General features: G+C 41.1%; 1 protein-coding gene across 9 annotated transcripts in view; it reads right to left on the bottom strand.

Annotated features, from left to right (window-relative positions):
- The window catches only part of IPCEF1 (interaction protein for cytohesin exchange factors 1), an 86,043-nt gene that overhangs the window by 10,870 nt on the left and 54,284 nt on the right, over positions 1-20,889 (bottom strand). For 8 of the 9 annotated variants that reach the window (XM_054819811.1, XM_054819806.1, XM_054819809.1 and 5 more), the window contains 5 exons: positions 20,414-20,487; positions 18,658-18,729; positions 15,506-15,567; positions 11,730-11,818; positions 5,953-6,322 (listed from right to left, as the gene is read on the bottom strand). In XM_054819811.1, the coding sequence (XP_054675786.1) occupies positions 5,953-6,322; positions 11,730-11,818; positions 15,506-15,567; positions 18,658-18,729; positions 20,414-20,487 (667 nt within the window). The remainder of the gene's footprint in view (positions 1-5,952; positions 6,323-11,729; positions 11,819-15,505; positions 15,568-18,657; positions 18,730-20,413; positions 20,488-20,889) is intronic. The other variant, XM_054819814.1, reaches the window with a different exon arrangement.

Below are 20,889 nucleotides of genomic sequence, written 5' to 3'. Positions count from 1 at the left end.
ATGATGGATATATTCCGCTGGCAAAAATTCTTAATAACATGGACAGGTTGGGCCCCACTAGCACTACTCTGGAGTGAGTCCTTCCAGCCAGGGCACACAGCTAACATCAGGTGCATTCAAAATCACTTCAAAATATAATATTGCAAGTTATGTCTTCCACCAGTACTCTTCAAGCTAAGCACTTTCTGTCTCAGGCATGCAAGTTAGGAAACTGAAATGCTGCTACAGCACTTCTTAATCTCATCCTATTTTAAAGATAAAATACATACATTTTTCTCTCAGGACCTACTGAAGGATTAGTGGTAAGGAACAAATGGTAATAGTGGAAGGATATTACATATAGTGTGCATTTATGAGCATGTACGTGCACACAGGGGAACATGTGCATTGTACACATTTCCCTTCCCTTGGCAGTATTAACTAAAAGCAATTCTGTAGAGTGATGCCACTGAAGGGATCGATCTTCCTGGGATCCTGCACCATGCCCTTCACTCACAAGCCTCACCGCCTGCTAAAGCTGCAGAGCACTCCTGGAAAAATTCTGTGGTATTGTATAGCTTTTTCAACTGTCAAGCTTCACAGTGGAGAAAGTGGAAGAGAAGAACCAGTGCTGACCTGAGGAAAATGGAAGTTCTTCCCTGAGATATTTTAACCTTCAAGAGAAAGAAACCTTCTAGGTTGGGGCGAGGAAAATAGAGTAGTATATCAGGCAAGTCAGAACTGACAAATTCTGTTTCAGGAAAAGTAAAACACAATTTTGTGGCTTGATGCCACTTATCTGGAATTTCCCTCTAACTAACAGGAGATATCACAGACAAGAACAAGCTTCCAGAGGTTCAGCACGCCAGCTCTTCACCTCCTCAATTTTCAGCTCCCACCTTCCTGTCAGCCAACTTGCCACAGGTGGGAGACATTAAGGTATTGAGACTCCCCACCTTGCACCAGCAATACAGGAGCCTGCCTGAAATCTCAACTTTAATGCTTTTTAAGCCTACAAAAGTGAAATTATCCAGAACTTTTCAAAAAGCAGCTGTGAAAAATCAAGCTGATTGTTTCCCAGCGGTAAAGATACAGAAAGTGGCAGTGTCTGGCAGAAAGAGCATTTTGCATTGAAAACCACTTCCAATAGAACATATCTTACTAAATCTAAGCTGAAATGTAAATACTTGTTCTCCCATTCTCTAACTGAGATCTCACAGCTCTCCAACTGTGTGTTAATCCCAGGAAAAAAAAAATCTGCTTCTTTCTCCTGCCCTTGCTACTCTTACGAGCTTCTTGTAGCTGTGCCAGCAACCCCGTTTCTGATTCTGCCAAAACTTTTGATGCCAATGGGACAACATAGACACCCAGGCTGGGGAGAGCAGAGGAAAAAAAATCATAAACCACTTTTGCCCTTAACTACCTACCTACCTCCCACCCCCTCATCCCTTTTCCATAGTGGTGGTAGACGTTTCAATGGGAATATGATGGCACCTCGAGGGAAGCACATTTTCCACATAACTACAGAACAGAAAAGACAGGAAATATTTGAAATAGGTGGGCATAGCTTAGGCAAACTCCTCACTGGAAAATGCAAAACTAAAGGTAAGAGAGAGTGGGAGAAAATAACAGGAAAAGTATGTTACCACCAACAGTGAGATGCTCTTGACTATAACAGTATAGTGGACTAAGCACTGAGGAATGGCATTTTAACTGACTGAACTGGAAACAACACAAATAAGTATCTCTTTTTCACAGAGTTCAGAAAGCTGTAACACCGTAGTTTTCACTGTCATTTCTAAAGCTTTTTTGAAGAGAAACAAAATAATCATTCAGATACAGTTGTTTCTCTACACAATTGTTCTCACCATAGGCGTAATTCTTGGCTAGTCCCAGCCACGATCTAGCCTTTTGCAGAAGAAACAAAGGGGCCAGAGCACACCAGAGGATCTGTTCTGGCTATTACTGGCACAGGCAGACTCCAGAGGGGAAGAGGATGTAAGTTCTGAGAAAAGAAGGAATTGAATGCATCCAGCTCCTATTTAACCAACTCCTTCCCACAAAACCAACCCAGACAAAATTCAAGTGGTATTTGAAAAGCTTTCCAGGTTTTTCAAAATATCGGCACACACCAGATCTTCTGCCAGCTACTGGGAGCCAAGGTAAAATAAATAAACCAGAAGTGGTACCATAAGAATTCCTTGCCAAGATGCGTTAACGTCGCATGATCATAAAACCCTCAGAAAATGCAAGGAAGAAGGATGTTATTGCAATAGTAGAAGAACCCTAAATAAATACAAACACACATTCCTGTTCTCTTATAGTAACCTCTCAGTTTCTCCGGCTTCCTTTTGTTATCATAGGTTTTGATGGGGGTGGTGGTGGGTCATAGTCAGATACTTTTTGTTCCAGTGGTTGCCAGAAGAAATACAAAGGATGGAGTCTGGCCGCAGAGCATGTCTAGCCAGCCCGGACAGGGCAAGGCCAGCTTCTGGATACGGAGCACGTAGTCAGATAGCTGTTTGTATTCTCAACCATTTCTTGTTTACCTTTCAGTTTCTTTGTGTCACAGGCAGCTTTGAATCCTTTGTCACTGTGCATGTAGCAAGCTGCAACACGGAACTATTAGATATTCCAGCAAAGTAAATGGAAACATAATGCTGATCACCTTTCAAAAGAGAAAACTATTAAACTCTCCTTTTTTGTACTTTTGTATTACTCTCTGGTATGTAACCTCTCCCCAGTAATTGGCACTGAGGATTAACACTGAGAATGGTCATAACACCACTAAGAGTTGCTGGAAAGGTCATTAAAAATATCATATGGTACAGCTCCTTGCACCAGACACTTATAGTTGCTTAGCAGATTTCAATATTTTTCATTGAAAAAATAATCCATGATCATTTAGTTGAATCTGTAGTTTCTCTTACAGAGATTCATCCATTTATCTCTGAGAAACTTTTCTTTCATTGTTTAACTCATCCTTGATGTTCCGTCACTATTTTCATATTTTCATGATAAGCTCTTCCCACAAAGCCACAGCTACTCTTTCTTCCTTCTAGGTACCAACTTTTCTCACATTGGCCTCCATTTCTGACTTCTGCCAACAAAAGTGCTCTTCAGTTCTTGAAAGCTTTCACCTCAGCTCTAGGCTGCTATCAGCTACAACCAAAAATTCCTCATGGGTTCTTACTAAGCAGAATGTGGCCACAAAGCAGAGTGTGTGACAGGTTTTTTCCATCCTCACAAGGAGGAGGAGAGAGCATGGACACACACAAAGGCTCTACGGGGAGTGGGTTCAAAAACCACATAGCTGTTCTGATAACAGCAGAGCCAGCTTTATGCACACGGGACGTGCACTTTCAGGACAGATGCCAATGCAAGACGGACCTGTCTCCTCCCGGATGCAGTCTCATTACTCTGAAACATGATGAGCTGTCAGAAGTGCACTATTCAGAAGTGTTGTAAAGCAAATAATACGGACTGCACTGAGGTATGCATTCTTGTTTCATGTCAGATAACAAGGGTGTTCTTTCTAGTTATTGTAAATCATGAGGTTTTGCAGCTAGATTTTACCCCACAATTTGAATTCATCTCACAGTATTTGTGCACATCCTTATCAACTAGCTGGAGGGGGAAATTCTTGGGGGATAAGCCACAGAACCAGAATTGCATCCTTTGTGATAACTTTCATTTGGAACCAAATTGCTATTTTACGTCAATCCTTTTTTTCTACCTCATTCTCAAATTGAAGTCATCTAACTAATCTTGCAAATTATGTCTTTTTTTTTTTTTTTTTTTTCCAGTGGCCATTGCAGGGGGGGACCCCACATGCCAACACTCTCCATCCCCTCCCTATACTATGCAGACTGATAAAGGAAAGAAAAATATGTGTATGGCATATGTCTTACTTGTTCAACAATGGGTTTTGATGCAGACAATAACTAGTGAGGTTGTTCGGTTTCCATAGAGACTGCCTCATTGAAGTGATCTATTTCTGGAATTCCATCAGAGATCACTGGTGTGGTTAGGATGGAAGTGTTCTTTGATCAAGGTTGGCCATCAGCTAAGCAGTGACGAACAGAAGAATTCATTTCCCCAGGAATACTTCTGGGAAAATTAAACCACTTCACAAATGGCAAGAATATACCAAAATATATGCCTTGATTTACATTTTAATCCTATTTTTGTTGATTAGTATTATTGAGCCTATCAAACTATGCTTTAAATGATTACGAATCTGTCATGCTAATTCTATAACCATCCATAAAAGCACTTGTCACCCTTACAGTTACGATGGAAAGCATTAACCTAAGCATTATTGCAGGATTGCTGACAATACCAGAGTAACATATTCTAAGCAAAAGTTTAGATTTCTGAAAAGCAACCACTGAATCTTGCTCAACAGAATCTATAAGCCACCATGCCATATATGACCTACACTCCAACAACCCACCTGAATGTACCTAATAATGTTTCCCAAAGGCACTACTTAGTCAAATTTAACCCAGAAGGTGAAATTACAGAAGACAATGCATTTACTAAGTCTTTGTGACATTTTCATTAAGTACCTCATTTCTGCCAGCCCCAGCTGGCACTATTTGCAAAGCCAGAGCTTATGGGAATTAGATTCCACAGTAACTCTCTCAAAACATCCACTCTTTCCTGCCACATAGCAATAGTACATATGCTTGCTCTGGGTTTTAATTCTTACTGATTTTCATTGCTATGGAAGTCTCTAGAAGAGTAGCCTAGAAGATGGATAATGACACTGAGCACAAACCACTCTGAATTAATTTTCACTTTTGCTAAAATCTGTACTTCACTCAATTTCCTTTTTTCTTTTTTTTTTTTTTAAATCAGAAAAACATGACAAACTAAAGGGGTGCTAACTGTTGATATTTGTAAAATAACTGGGAGACTGACAATATAACTAATGATGTGCCTTATACTATCATTTTTCAATCAGTGCCAAGTTCACCTACAGAGAAGTACCCTAAGTTCCCGACAAGCCCAGTGCTGTTTTTTCCCACCTTTGCATTACCTTCAGCCTAAGCTTTTGGTTGCACCTTTGTTTGGCATTTTACTGAGACAACACTGCTCTTTCAGCAACAAAGTACTCGCTTCAAATCTTTACAAGGATTTGGAATCATGGGTAGACATGATGCATAAGAACATCGTCGCTTCCTTATGTATTATCTCTCTAGGCAGCATGCTGAGCGTCTTCTCATTTCAGCATACTGTATGCCAGAAACGCCTCTTATGCTTCAACTGCTTCTCATACAGGAAGAAGGAGGTTTGCTCAAAAGGCAAGACACATTGCCTCGCTATGACAGGAGAATTATTAACAGTAACAATGACCAAATTGTGCAACTATGCCATCTTTTTAATTTAGCAGTACATTTCAGTAGGAGGATACCTATACAGATCCTCATTTGCTTAAACAAAATCCAGTCTTAATGGACTTTCTGATTCAGGATTGCAGTTGTTTACCCTTGATTACAATGAACTTCAATGAAACAAATAGGGAATACGTACTGGAAGTAAACACAACTGCTTTTAGTTTTAAAATTGGATTGACCTAACCCCATGTTCACCACTTCCTACATATGCCATTTTGCTTAAGGTGTCAGTTCTGTGACATAATTTTGATTCAATCCTAACCAATAAAAAACAGCTGTATTGAAATAAAGACAGCTAATAAAAATATATTTATGTTAGGATTTTATACAGAGGCTACGATCTTAACATATAGGTAAAACTTGAAAAAAGCTGTAAAGGTACTTACCAATTAGATACTAGGTTATATATTTAATGCGCAATAAACCAAATATTTGTTATAAATGATGTGCCACTGGAAAACTCTTCAGTGAAGAACATAAAGGAAGGAAGGGGAAAGGAAGTTGAGGAAAACCCCTGAACTCCCACACCGTATGGCTCTGCAGACAAAAATCTCCTTTTTCATTAGCTCACCTTTGGCTAGTGATCTCTGTCCTGTTGCATCTGGCACAGTTAGACAATGGGTATCCGGACCTAAAAAAGAGTTTTGGGATCCACCACTGGGTTTGGAAAGCCGGACCTCCTGGCTTTCTGCCGCTTCTCCACAGTCTACTTCTGGCAGCTCATCAGAGTGAATCTGTACGCAGAAAGTTAAAGGCTGATCACCCTCTTCTGTGGCAGAGCTGTTAACTAGGTCAAGCCAGGACTGCCTCTCAGAATAAACCACTTTGGACGTCAAGGAAGAAGATGACTCTTGGGAGTTGAAAGTGCTTTCAGGAGAGGAGAGAGAACAAGATGCTTCACTTGACAGAGTCGAGGTGAAAGAAGACTTCTGCTGATCCTGCTTTCCAGAAAAATGGCGGAGGCGGGAGGGGGGGAGAAAAAAGAAAAATTATTTCCAAGTTATTCCTGTTCCTAGGTTCTACAGGTTATAGATATGCAGCTGAAATGCTAGCTGACCAAAAATTGATGTAATCTGATTAATTATCCATCCAAACAACCCTGAGGTATGGCAGCCAATATCCTACAGAGCAGCAACTTCAGAAACTAAGCCACAAGGAAGCCAGAAGTAAAAGAGATAAAAACCTGACAATGCCTAGAAACAAAAGACCTAGGAAAAATATTGTCTTGAAGGTAGCCTTCCATGCTAGGTCTCACACTCAAGTTCACTCTTTACTTTGTCTTCACTTTATTGGACTGATCAAGGGTGCAGAAGAGAAACTCTGAATTAACATGAACATGAAATCGTCTTGAAGGATTCAACAAATCCACCAATGCCATAACTATGGACAGACTGAAATGGGCCCAAGCACTGAAGTACCTTGACCTTGTCAGCACACAAAGCCCTTTTACGTGGTCCATTCAAGAGACTAATCATTCCACCAAGGCAAGAAGGCTGATGAGTAATATGATGGCAAGTTAATGGTGGAAAGAAAAAACAGAGAGCCACAAGAAGGCGGCAGGAAAAGGGGAATGGTACAAGATTTGTGCTGCTTGTTCACCTGCCAAGATTCATCCTCCAGCACATGAATCTGGAAAGGGACCCAAACTTCACTAGAAACACATCAGAAATCATTAAGACATCCTAGGGCCCTCCACACTGTACTTGTCACCCTACCTCAACAAGAGCACATACAACCAGAGAAGTCTCAGAGACATCTAACAGTCATCATTAGGAGCTAAGAGTTGAATGAGAGAGGGTATGATAGATGCACAATTCGATGTAAAGAAAGTTTGAGAGAAAGAACAAAGTTTTGAAAAGTATTTAGCTTCCCAGACAAGCAAATATATGCCCAGGTCTTTGCCTACAGTAGGCTTTTTACATTGGCTGAGTTGTACTATTATCTGGTCACCAAAAGCAACTCACACTAGTCTGCCTCTTAGCCACCAAACACTGCTGAAAACGTGAGCCAGGAGAGTCAAATACACAAGTAATACATACATAATCACACAAATATACATACAAATACCCAGAAGAGGATTAATTGGCAGTAATAAAGTAATGGAAGACAAGGGGAGACAAAGCCTTATAGTGAAGCTTTTAGCAGAAATTATCAGAAATCATGATGAGATCATCATGATATGAAAGCCAGATTTCTTGTATCTGCTACTGCAGGAATTTCCTCCTTCTGCAAATCATCTGTTACTGGCCAATGCCAGAATCAGAATACCAGACTCGATGGACCACAATTCTGGCAAGTCTATGTTCTCAATGCATATGTAGAATAGATCTGTGTAAGGATTAAAACAGATGATAACTAGACTGGAAGTACTGAAAATTACTGAGAAGGTGTTGCTAGGGAAACCCAGACAAGCTGCAAACACAATGAAGGGACTAGCCTGGAATATTTATTTATAACCTGGTAAGCTAGAAATAAGATGTATTCATATAAACCAAACCAAGAATGACAATTTTTTTTAGATTATAATATATAGACTTCTGCAATTCAGTGTTGCTGTAATGTATACCATTTCCTTTTCACATTAAAAAAGCCAAGTAGATTTGCCTTCCTCTGCTTCTAAACTAGCTATAACATGTAGCTACTAATCAACTCAGGAGATGAGGATCAATATCAGATTGTCTGTCACCGTTTGTTTGTATCACTTTTGTAAAAAGAAGATCACTTTTGTAAATTTTCAAAGCGATTCCTCCAAGACTGTCCCAAACACTGTGGGATCAGACTGAATTTATATTCCTGTTACAAGAAGTAGAACATTGTGTTTCAGGTGCATTTTGGTTTTTAAAAAGGAAACCTTCACAAACTATCCTAAATCAAAGGACAAGGAGATGCTGTCATAAGCTACATGTATGAGTAAGAAAAATGCCCTTGGGAACACAGGTGACCTGAACCATTTAATCTAAGAGCTCCTATCGCAAAGACAAATTCTTGAAGAATTTGTACAGCCAAGCAGAACAACTGAACAGTAAAAGCTCTTGCTCACGTGGTGTGAATGGTCTAATTTCAATTGTTCGAAGACAGGAAAGGAAGATGTTAGCTCTTACCTCTATTTTTCTGGCATTTGCCCATGCAAAAGAAAGTGCCATTGAAATAAAAACTGTGGCTCACTGAGTGGAATATATTTTTGTTTTCATTTTCATTGTGTGTTAAATAAAAAAATGTGGTGAGAATAAAGATGACTGACAGAATGTGTTTCTTTTTCTTTACATATGTGTTATGGGTTTGGGGATTTTTTTTTCCTTTGGTATGACAACTGTTTACTTACTTGAGTGGTTCCTTTGGAAGTTTTGCAATCATCCATATAATCATAAATCTCCATTTGGGGGCATTTTAAAAAGCAGATGCTTGAGCTAGCAGATCATAAGGATTCCACTGGAGATCAATGAGTCTCTAGGCATTTTTTAGAGAAAAATTATCACCGTGAAACACCTCAACGGCTCTTTTGGGACTGCTGCAATCTATTGTCTCAACGTAGCTGCTGGTTTTTCAACTGTAAATCCATTTGCATGTGGAGAAATTAATGCAGATGGTCAGTTTAACTTTTGTCCTACAGATGTTAAAATTTACTAGTTCCTCACTTGCTTTTTTCTTCCACAGTACTCAAAAACATGCATAAACTTAGAAAGGTCATAATCACTACTTTTTTCTTATTCAAGTTTCAAAATAGTTTAGGTCAGCAGAAAACAGAACAGCAAGTGAAAACTTTGTGCTAGAAGTACAGCAAAATGTTTGCTGCCTTACCACGTAACAGAGCCTGCACCTGGGTGGCTATTAGTTTCCAGACTAATAGTTTTCTGTCTGGAGTTGATCTCAAGAAGTTTGGAGGCCTTTCTGCTTACGACAGCATTGTTTTGATTTTCCAAAATGTCCATAGCTCCTAATCCCTATTTTGCAAAATCCCTTTGGCACTCGGGAGGAAGAAAAGCAACTTTAAAAAAAAGAAATGAACCCCAGTCAATGCCTGTGGTACTCTTGATCCTGGGCTGGGTTTTGAGGATGAGTGTCTCTGCCTGTAGCAATCTCAAAAGATTCAAGCAGGCCTTCCAAAAGTGGTGTACCCAGGGAGTATCAACCCAAATCCATGACATGTTTGGGACTGCACAGCTTGGTTCAAAAACTCCGCAGTGAATAAACAGGCAGCAAGCAATATGTAACCAGCCTTCCCTGAGACAACCAAGAACTCCACTCCTAGAATTGACCTTCCAATAGAAGCTGTGCTTTCCCAATCCTTCCAGTGGTTTTCTTGCTTCAGTACTTGTCCAGAAGGGAATGGGGCATTAAATCAGGTATTTGAAAGGAGACTCTGACTTGCAGTCAAACACAGCTGCATTGGTACCTAACTGTTCTTACCCACCGTGTAAGCAAGCTGAGCATAGGGTAGACCCACGGCAGCTGCAGCTTATTCCAGTGGCCACTTCTGGGGTGAAAAGATGACAACTTTGCTCAGGAGACACTAACCACTGTCATGGGGGAAGGGATTTTAAGCTGGGGATGAGGAGAAGGGAAATCAGCTGAGAGAGGTAAAGGCTGGAGGGAAGCTAACCTTTAAGGGAAAGGCTGAGGAGGCAGGACCCCTTGGCACCTGCACCACTGCCTGCCTCCCACGCGTCCCCTGCTAAAACATGGAGGCCAGCACTCAAGAAGAGCATATGGGAAGGAGACAATCGCCTCTGCAGCAACAGATTGACAGGCAGCAGGAAGCCAGAAAAACAGAAAACTAAAAACCAGCACCTGTTTAAAACTCATCATCTGGAAAAATTCATGCATTCACTCAGAGGTGAGCAGAGGGAATAGACATCTACAGCCTCTTAAAGGCAAGCCATTGAGGTATAAAATTCAAGACGCTTCATTATTGGCCCAGTATAACTCTTAGAGATATATTGCCAAAGTTCCTATTTTCTCCGATATTTATAGCCACTTGGCCACATTTAACTTCCAGTTACTACAGGCAATAAAGAATCACGTTTTACACAGCAGTGAACACCACGCACCCCCCCCGCGTGCCAGGTGGATCGTTTTACAGCGATTAGCGTTACACAACTGTTTCAGGAGAGGAAGTGAAGACTGACTTATCTGACTGAAACGGAAGGGGGCAAGTGAGTGACAGCGTGACATACGCTCCCAGCTTTATGCGAGCTAATTAAAGATTGCCAGACAGGCAACCCTGTGCATGACATCTCCTTTCATTATTGCCTGTGACCACGCAAGCTTCTCCAGCTCATCTGTACACTTCAAATTTGTTCCTGCGTCGCTGCCTCTGTGCCCACACCAGCTACTGGATGTCATTTCAGCACGCCATACAGGAACCTGTACCACACCAACGAGGCAGCAGACACTTCCCTTCCATGAGATGATTTAGAACTAAGTATATCACTGCATACCCCTCAACGCTGACTTTCAGATGGGGAAGGGAAAGGCTTGAACTCAAGTTTCCTTATTTCAGCTGCATTACCATCCCAAACCAGCTTACTCATTTCTAAACATAGAATTAGTTAAATCTCATATCTTAAAGCACATGTAAGGGGAGATGAGATCACTGGGAAAAGCAATAATCTAGAAACAAGATTAATAGGGAGATAAGTGGCTAATAATTAGGCGAGTCAATTTGATTAGACACATGAAGGTGCATAGTGCTTATTCTAATTTATGAAATGAAGTGAGGCAGGAAGGAATATTCTGGGCAAATACTCCACAGCAAGAGAGAAAAATAGCATAGATTTTGGGAGGATGCCTATTTTCTTTTTTATAGTCTATTTTTGAGGGGTAGAGGAAAAGAACCGACTTTATCACTGTAAGAAGAGGCCTCTTTCCTTTCACTTCACTGCCACAAAAGCGGCTTTAAATTCAGCAGTCTTAAGAACAGCTCACTCAAATAAATAAATCCATATCTGTTGGATGATGCTACCGGGGTCACAAAAAGAAAGAAGATTTGGGACTGATTAAAAATAAAAGAATAGCATGACAAACTAGGTTACGGTAGTGTGATAAAAACCTTGTAAAGAAAAGACACAGCGTGTGTATGAGGTAGAGTGACACTTTCCTTTCTCCAGCAAGATAAATATGCTTCCATCTGAAGGAGCTGTTCTTTTACGGTGCGAGGCTTCCAGCAGCGCAGGCTGCCATAACTGCGTGCTCTGCCACGATGCAGTCAGTGCATCCGCATTTCACAGGCACACAGGGTCAACATTTCCAGCCACTGGTTTAGGTTATTTCTTGAAGGTCCACTACCTCAAGAAAGTTTTATTCCAACTGGCTAGCAACAAGAAACAAGCTAATTACTGTAACACTTACCGAAGGAGGAGGTGATGGCTGGACTTTGTAGGGGGGAGGTGGCGTGTCTGTTATTTCTGGGTCATCGTGTTCACTTTCACTGTAACATTCTGAGGCAGACATGGAAAATTAGCAAAAACAAAGTGTTAGACCGACACTCATTTATTCCTCCCAGCACTGTGGTAACCAAAGATCCCTAAGCAGGATGTTCTGGGCTGAGGATCACACTGTAACAAGTCAGTGTCTTCTAGAGTGAAAATTAACCCACTTGTGGTAATGCTACGCTGCTTTTTTTTTTTTTTTAAAGTGAAAAACGTTGCTAAGTTGCTATCGCAGGAAACACTAGGTGGCACTGCTCTAGATAGGTTCATAAATAGGTTTTTTTCCCCATCTCTTTGCAGCCTTGAAAAGAAAGGCTGCACCATTTGTAGTGTAAGTCAGGGAGACCTGCTGCAAGTAGCAGATACTGTCCCTTAATCTCTGTAACCAATAAGTTTGCCTGGAGCTAGCAACAGGCATTGGTGTTTTGGCTGCAATTTTGGAGAAAACAGATTGCTCTCATGGTGCTTTGGAAACCATAGAGCAGCCTCATGAAAGTCTTCTGTCAGCACACAGTAACTCACATAGGCACGCCACACGGCATGGCAGTACGTGTGCACACCTAGTACTAAAAGTAAACACAGTACTGTAGGACTATACATCCCATTCATTTTTTTAATTTTTTTTTTTTAAATAAAAAACAATTGGCTGGAGCCTCATCTGTGGCAGAGAGGCAGTTGTGCTGTTATTTTCATTATTTCAACTACCTGTGTAGCAGGTGAAAGCATTTTCTCAGGTGCCTTTTAAAAGTAGATTAAATGAAGTGATAATCATTGATAAAATAAGACACAGAAAAGGGGAGGCAGTATGTTGCTGGTTCCTTTTCCCAGGGCCTGGCTGTAACCACTGGACAAGATCACTTCCCTCTGCTACATCTCCCAGCACGCATCAGCCTTTCACATCCAACCTTCACAGGAGCAAGTGCTTGCACCCTGCCCTGCACCGCGTGTCAGAGGTGACAGCGCTCACCCCCACCCGACTGAGCTGGAGATGTGAAAGGTTGCAAAGACATAGCCAGAGCTTAATGAGGACAACGTGAGCGAGTGCCACGAGAGCAGAGGCTGTCCCCGTGGTCCCCAGAGGAGCCGGCACTCTGCGCTGCCTCTCCCTCCGCCCGCTGCACGCAGCCGCTTCTGCTGTCCAAGGGCAGCTGGGTCTCTCTGCTGGAAGCAAAACCCCCCAGCTCTCTCCCCATGTGGGCGAGGGTGCTTTACGTTCTGGGAGTACTCTGTAAGAGCTGGACTTCATGGGTTCACACCACTAGAAAGCAGTGTGTTAGCACAGTCTCTGGGAAATCACCTGGGATTATCTCATCTTTTAACTAAATTAATACCTGCACACTTTTTTTTTTTTTTTTTGTGCATGTCATTTGGGAGTTTTAATAAGCACAGTGTGAGGGGAACAAAGTTTTAAGAGAGAATTTTATACATGAGAGGGAAGTTTCTAAGACGTTAACAAAGTGAAACTTAGAGATTCATTACTTTTGTCTCCCCATACTGTTGGCAGAACTATAGGGGGGTTTAATAGCATAGCTGCTAGTCTGTTTACTGGAAATATGTGCTGGCACATCTTAGCATAAAGGACTGAGATTGGCTGCAATAAGGCCTATATCAAATTCTAAGGCTCTATTAATGCCTTCTTGAATAACTCTTAGTAAAGACCTTATTGTTTCTACAGCTCCCCTTTTAGGCACACAGAAGAACTGAAAAAGAATCAACAGCTGTTTCTCATACTCTAAATAGGCAAATGGGGTTGGGGGGGTGTTAAAATGCATAGAAAGCACATGAATATGCAAAACCTGCCATAACAAGAGCCAAGACCCTCCTGAAGAGTTATGGTGTGTGATACAGAGGGGACAACCAGGTCAGCAGGAACAGCAGCAGCTGTGGGTAATGACAGCGTTTTTCTGAAGCATAGCGATGCCTCTGCAAGGGGACATCCGCCCAGGCGCGTCGGTGGGGTGCTGAACCCACGCTCAAGGCAGCTGCTGGAGCACCTGTGACAAAACACGCACGGAAGGACAAGGAGGTGTTTGGCACCAGAGTCAGAGTGCCTTTTTCTGAAGGGGAAATGGGCCACCAGCTTTAAAAGCTGAAGAAATCTTGGGTATGTTATGTTTACTGCAGGGTAATTGGATAACCTGATGCCGAGGTTATTGAATGGATCATTTTGTATCTTTTTTTTTTATTAAGATTAGTGGGCCGACTCATTTTGAACTGTTTTATAATTCTCAACTCAGACAACACAACTAATACTACATTTTTTTGAGGCTTTAAAAAAAACTTGTTTTCATGTATAGAATTTTGACCGTCCTCATCTTTCATCAAACCCTTCCTTTGTGAAAACATGGACAACGTATTTGGACACTTCTTTCCTGAGTAGGATTACCATGCAGTTCTTGCTACGCAGTCTAATACTCAATATAGCCCTTTATCCTAATTTTCTCTGACTGGTTTGATACAAAATTGGGTTCAAAGAGGACACAGACATTTTGGATGTATTTTGGGGTATGGGAATTAATGAGTTTCCTGACAAGAAATAAACGGAAACCATGAACTGAAAACAAAGAAATTGATGAGACCTGCTGAATCTCCAGAAATTGGTGGTTATCTATGTTTACCAGCCCCAAAGCTGCTTTTAATGGCAGAATATAAATGGAGCCAGAGTATAAACAGAGCCAGATCAGACTAATCAATAATGGAATTACATGTCCAAAGCCTGGACTCAAACCACAACCTTATTCTGGAAAAGCAGAAGGGATGCCAAAGGGAGCATTTCAGTGCTTAGACAATACAAGCTGCATCACCTAAGTGTTCATACTACTACACATACCAGTTTCTTCTTCATAATGACAGCCTCGTCACAACCTGAGCAGTTCTAGAAAAGGCACTGGGTACCAATACTCTAAAAATGGAGTGTCAAAAGCCCAGAAGATGGTACATATTCCTCAGGTCAGAGCCCATCCCTGGTTTGCTAACATAATACTACCCACAGCACTTTTCATTCTAAACCAGCTCCCATCACGTGTGTCCTCACCAGCAGCTTTTCCAAGCTCTCTGACAGGTGACTTGCTTTGTGTTCTGCCCAGATTTGTGATTCAAGTGCAGGTATCCTCCCACCAAAATGTTCTAGTAGGTCAGTGTGCAAATTAAGACAATAACAAAATTATTAGGGAACTTTTAAAATTTCTCATTCCACAATGAACTCTTGGGCTTGGCTCTGAAGGAAGTGGTAGGCTTCAGTACACCACTACCACCCCCTGATCATCGCTGTTGTTGAAACCCCCAGGAATGGAGGAGACATCAGCGACAGGTCTACATTGCACAAGATGTTCCCAAGCTAGCAAGCTCCCAGGCTGTCGCACAACTCCTGTAATATACCTTACCAGCTCAGAACCCAGAGCAGCACAGCTGTTTCTCTTCACACTTGGTAGGCTTACAAAGCCAGCAAACTGCCAGAGAGTAGTTACACATTTCTCATACGATCACTGAGTGTTTCTCAGTGGCACAGTTTCTCGCCATTGTTTCTTTTTCTATGATTATTCTGTGTTGTGTCAGTGGGGTTTCTCTGAGCTCAGTCAGTAGACAGACCCAAGTTGACAATTTAAAAGAAAGAGATAAGCTGACAAACATTTGGCCAAGCAAAAACTGTGAAGAACATGATGTCGTTACCCACTGAAACCACCACTGGGAGCATACCTTCCTCATTCTTCCCTTTGGGTTCCTGAGGGTCTACAGCCATCCCCAGCTTACTTAGCCACCTGTGTTTGAAACAGAGGGAACAAAGAGTTAGGGATACTTGCATGCTGTTCGGACAGAGTTTTGCCCCTTTCAGATGTCTTCTACATTACCACATCTATTTTCATTAACCTGAAGACTAAATGTCAAAGTTTCTTTCTATTTCTTAGATCATCTTCTAGAAAGGCACCAGTTACCTGAATACTAATATTCCCTGTGGTGAGCAGGACTAGTTGACTGGGACATCTTTCCCTGATGCTGAAAAAAAGCATTACTGGTGACCAAGGAGTTGCATTCATGGAAGCTGAAGGAAAAGTATGTGTGCTATAACACAATGTCAGTGGCTTAGTCCTTGCTCTCCTTCACCCGAGATGAAGCAAAAGGCATAGGAGCCATAGAAGATGATGTCAGCTGCCCTGCCCAAAGCTATCACAGCACAGACTGAGAATCTAAGCCATTTAAAACCAGACTTTCTGATCATTATATAGTGCTTTCTTCAACTCCCTGTGTACTTTTGTTTTTACTAAGTCTCACTTCCTGTGTTGCTTTAAGCTATTAACAGGGGTTTTTTTTTTCATTTTTCTTCCTAGGTGGCTGCATTTTTCTAGTGCTAGAAACAATCCCTGGATGTACTTTCTGTATATTGTGTTTGCTTGTAGGTCATTCAGCTCTATCCAGATTTTAAGAAACTAACAACTAAAAACACTCAAGCCTTTCAGATTAAAACTCAAGGCCTAAATAGGGAACATATGAAAGGCAGGAATTAAGATTCATAACTGAAAAAACATTGAGTCTGATCTTGATTCTACTGAAGCAATGGGAAATTTACTAGTAAGATCAGTGTCAAAGTAATGGGATTTTTAGACTGCAGTATGAATAGAGCCACATAACAATTCAAGAAAACAAAGTGTCCTTTCTATGAGAGTGAATTATTGACCGTCTTCTAACAGCTAATCATAACAGAATTATTTTTTTAAATAAAAAAGTCTTAACAAAAGAAAAGGTTTACTAAAAAATCCAGGACTTCATTAACCACAAGGTCAGACAGATCGCTAGTAACTGCATGCAACTGGCCAGGTAAATGCATGCAGTTAGCCAGCCTGTGTTTACTTTACATTTGTGCATGACAATAGCAAATATATGCTAAATTAATGAAGCAAATGACTGTATTAATAAATCCACTGCCAATATAATAGATATATATGCATGAAGAGTTACAAAAGGTCGTGATCTGTCAAGCATTTATGCGCACCAGTAACTCGACACACGCAAATGCCCCAGTGAGTTCAGTGGAACCACTCATATGCATATGTATTTGTGGGACTGGAGCCAAGAGAACAGATGTCTTTTAGTCTATTTTGACATATGCGTGAGTATGCGTGTACTTTATGTATTATATGTATTTTATACTTTGCCAAGGAAAACATCATCAGTTACAACAGTGAAGAATTAGTATTAGTGCAGTATAGTGCAAGCTGCTCTAACACCACGCTACCTAGCTTTAAGCCAAAATGAAATTTACTCAAGAAGTGGAGTTTGAAGAAAATCGTTCCGGGGCCATAAGAGCTGGGACACCTGCATAGATTTCAATCACTCACATGAGACTAAACATTTCAAAAGCATCATTAAGACACTGAGAATTTCCAGCTGGGCTCCAAACTGACTGTTAGCACTCACTAACGTCCTCCATTAGCTCTAATTTTCCTTTTCCTTCTCCCTACATCCTTTCCTCTCTTCTCTCTCAACCAGGGTTACTCTCTCTACAGAAATATTCCTGTCCGGCAGTCCCTCATTCTCAGTCATCCTTAACCCATCTGCTTCAAGAACTTCTCATTCCGTTCAGCAGCTCCAGTAGGAAACACAGGGATACAGAAATGGATGGTTATCTCCACACCAGTATGTTCTATGCTGCTCCAAGTTGCAAAGGGCCACATGTTCTTTCCATCTACAGAATACAGAAGTGTTCAAGGCCAGGTTGGATGAGACTTTGGGCAACCTGGTCTAGTGGAGGGTGTCCCTGCCCGCAGCAGGGGAGTTGGCACTAGATGATCTTTGAGGTCCCTTCCAACCCAAACCATTCTATGATTCTATGATTATATATATATGTGTGTGTACATACACTACTGTAGTATCGTACATTTCTGTATCTATAGCCCTTTTAGAAGGTCACACACATTCTCTCAACCTCTGCCCTTTTCTGTTGTGGTAAATATGTATGAGGTCTCCTATTTATAGACGGAAAGAACAGTCAATGCCCTATGAAGAAACTCACAAAGATCACCAGCAGAACCATGATTAAAATCCTGACCTGACTATTATAGGAGCTCTCTTCCCATTTAAATTGTACTGCTTTGTATCCAGTATTTGGACATTTAATGCAATAGCATTGTGAACATACTGCAATCTGAAGTAAAAAAAAAAAAAAAAAAAAAAAAAAGAGAAGATATGAGGTGTATCTAAATAAGCCAAAGCTGGATCAATAGCAAATAATATCTATTTCTGATAGCTCAGTGGTTTCTAAAATGGCAGTATTCATATCCATTTTTACTTCTTGCATTAAAAATTGCATGAATGAATTGTTTTTACAGACATTTGCGGAAAGAAAATTTCTGATCTGTCATGAGGATCGTTTAACTGCACCATAGTTTGGCACTGAAGTAAATGCTTACCTACATTAAAGAAACCCCTTTCAATCCCTTTAGCCCTCCTTGTTGACTGACTCTGAAAGCAGACACTATTATATTCTAGTCCTAGATCACTTCTGGGACAAAACTATATTAAGCTTTTCCCTCTCTTTCCTTTCTTCCCTCACTTCTCCCAAGGTGATGAACTTGCTATCAAATCTTTGCACCTCTCTAACGGAAAGGGATTTATACCAGCAAACGTTGGGAAGATTAGTATCGAAATCAGGCTAAGAATGTGATTCTGATTTCAACTGCCATTAGTGAACAAATAATAGTAGTTTCCCTCTATACAGTGACCAGAAAACAAAACAGACTCAGTAATTACCCGAATAACTTTGTCAACAACTGCTTGACAGTGAGATAATAAACATTCAAAGGGTGTTCTCAGGCGTGAGACAGGATGAAACATGGCCAGTCGCTCCTACTTACGTGTTCATTTCCAGAACATTTTCTGCCGCAAAATAAAATGTCTTGATCTGTGGGTGGCTGATCTTGATAGCACTTTAAGAAAAGAAAAATAGAAGAGAGATAAAGAAAACTAGTTTACATAAGAAAGAAAAAATAATAGCTGAATGAATTATTTTAAATATTTATTCACTGCGCTATGTTAAGCCGGATCAGCTCACCCATCCATATAGCTCTTTCCTTAAAACTCTTGTCTGTTTTTAGCTCATTTCCTAGGCCACACATTATTTAGAGGGTATAAACTACAGGAACTAAAAAGGAAGGAATAAAGAATAAAACAAAGACTTTCATTATTCCATTACATAATTCTGTTGTGTGTCTACATGTCGAATACTATGTGCAGTTTTGCTCCCCCTCCAGCTCTGAAGAGCAAAGTAAACCTGAAAAGGTTCAGAGAAAGCACCGGGGGTGACCCAAGGTATGAAACCGCTTCCATGTGTGGTTAATCCGGCTAAGACCCCACAGCATGGGAAACATGGTTCAGGGAAGGGACATGCGATACAATAAAATCACAAGCGGCACGCAGCGGGTAAATACGGACTGACTCTTCACTGTCTTTTCCAAGACAAGTTTTAGAAGGCACCAAAGAGGAAACTAGGTGGAAATTTTGAAACAAACAAAATGGAGATAGTCCCCTGACTACAATAGTTAACCTGTTGGTCTCAGCCCCAGACTATGTTTTAGCTGAATATCCACCAGTAAGACTTTTAAGAGATTTTTTTTTTCCCCCTAAAATATAGTCTCCGATCCTGAGACTGTGGCTTCCCTCTGTTGTTCCTTGCTCAGTGACTGACCGTCCCACGGAAGCCCATACTGTTTGACTGGGCCCCAGCTGACTCAGCGGCACCCATCACCTCTCACAGTTCTCCTGACTTACCCTATCCCAAATTAGTGATGAGCACGTGTTTTCCTCCCAGTCACTGACAGGCAACAGCTGCAGAAGTGAAGGGCAACATTTTCTCATGGTCCTGTACTATGTGACTCAACCTTTCCTCTGAGAAAACAAAATGGAGCTCCCCATATTCAAAATAGCTGTCCCCTTTCTTTGGAGGAGGCAAGCCTACAGTTAATCTCAAGAACACCTACAGCTAATCGCAGCATGAGGCCCAAACAGAACGAAGGCTTCCTCTTGAGGCACAGAATAAAAACCATGCTGAGCTTTATAACTTTGAACAGCGGCAACACCCCTCCAAACCTTTGAAGTGTACTCAGAAGCAGCTGGAAGTCAGTGCTGCATATGGAGTTTGGAGAGAATATTTTGAAATGTGTGCCCTGCTAAACAAAGTTTTTATTCCCTGCACAAACAGAAGCTTCAAGTAGAGCCCAAGCTCAGTTGCACCGCCGCAGCCTAAAGAATAGTCCTAACTTGGAGGGAAGCAGCATTGCTTCCACCACTGTTGACCTCCCCACCAAAGAGAAGGTATCTGAGATAGCCTATGACTTACTCATAATCAGTGAACAAAGAAGAAAGGAAGAAAAAAAAAAAGGCATTTGGCATACTGATCTACTTTTTTATTTGTAGTTTTAACAGAACACATCTGGCAGAGAATTTTCAAAAATATTTTTGCAATATGGTTTTCTTTCAGTAGCTCAATTAATATCTCATTATTTATACAACACAGAAGAGCTCCCCACAGCTTCATTGTCAGGCACTACTGAGATTCAATTCCTTGCAACGTTGCAAAAATCATGCAAAACTGGGGGTAAGAGATAAACTTACTGCTTTTTTTTGCATTCAATTGCTCGGTCCACACTGAAGTCTGGAAGTCTGATGAATCCTTCTGCTTTTTCAGCCTGCAATAAAAGAAAATTTAAAAATCACCACATCAACCAACTGGTAAACTACCAGACTCCAATGTTCAGTGATATTTAACATGCAAATGCTTGTTTTTGACAGCTTTTTATAGTGTGAAAATATATGCTCATCACCATGGGGACAGATTAACACCTGACGTTTTGGCTGATATTTGGGAACAAGAAATATTCCTATACCAGCTACTATTTGTGCAAGTCCTGGATGCTAGAAAGCCACCATTCCTGTCTGTGCAAGTGGCAGAGTGTGAACATAGGATTTTTTGTACACTTCTAAGTATCAAAGCACCTGAAAGAGGAAGGATCCTCAACTCCTAAATAGTGCTGAGGTAGATTCCCTCTCCTCCTCACCTCAAAGCATTTGTATCAGAGCACCCTTATCTA

This window comes from Grus americana, chromosome 3 (genome assembly GCF_028858705.1).
Source record: "Grus americana isolate bGruAme1 chromosome 3, bGruAme1.mat, whole genome shotgun sequence".
In the NCBI taxonomy this organism is placed as follows: Eukaryota; Metazoa; Chordata; class Aves; order Gruiformes; family Gruidae; genus Grus; species Grus americana.
This window is presented reverse-complemented; position numbering and strand designations above follow the sequence as displayed.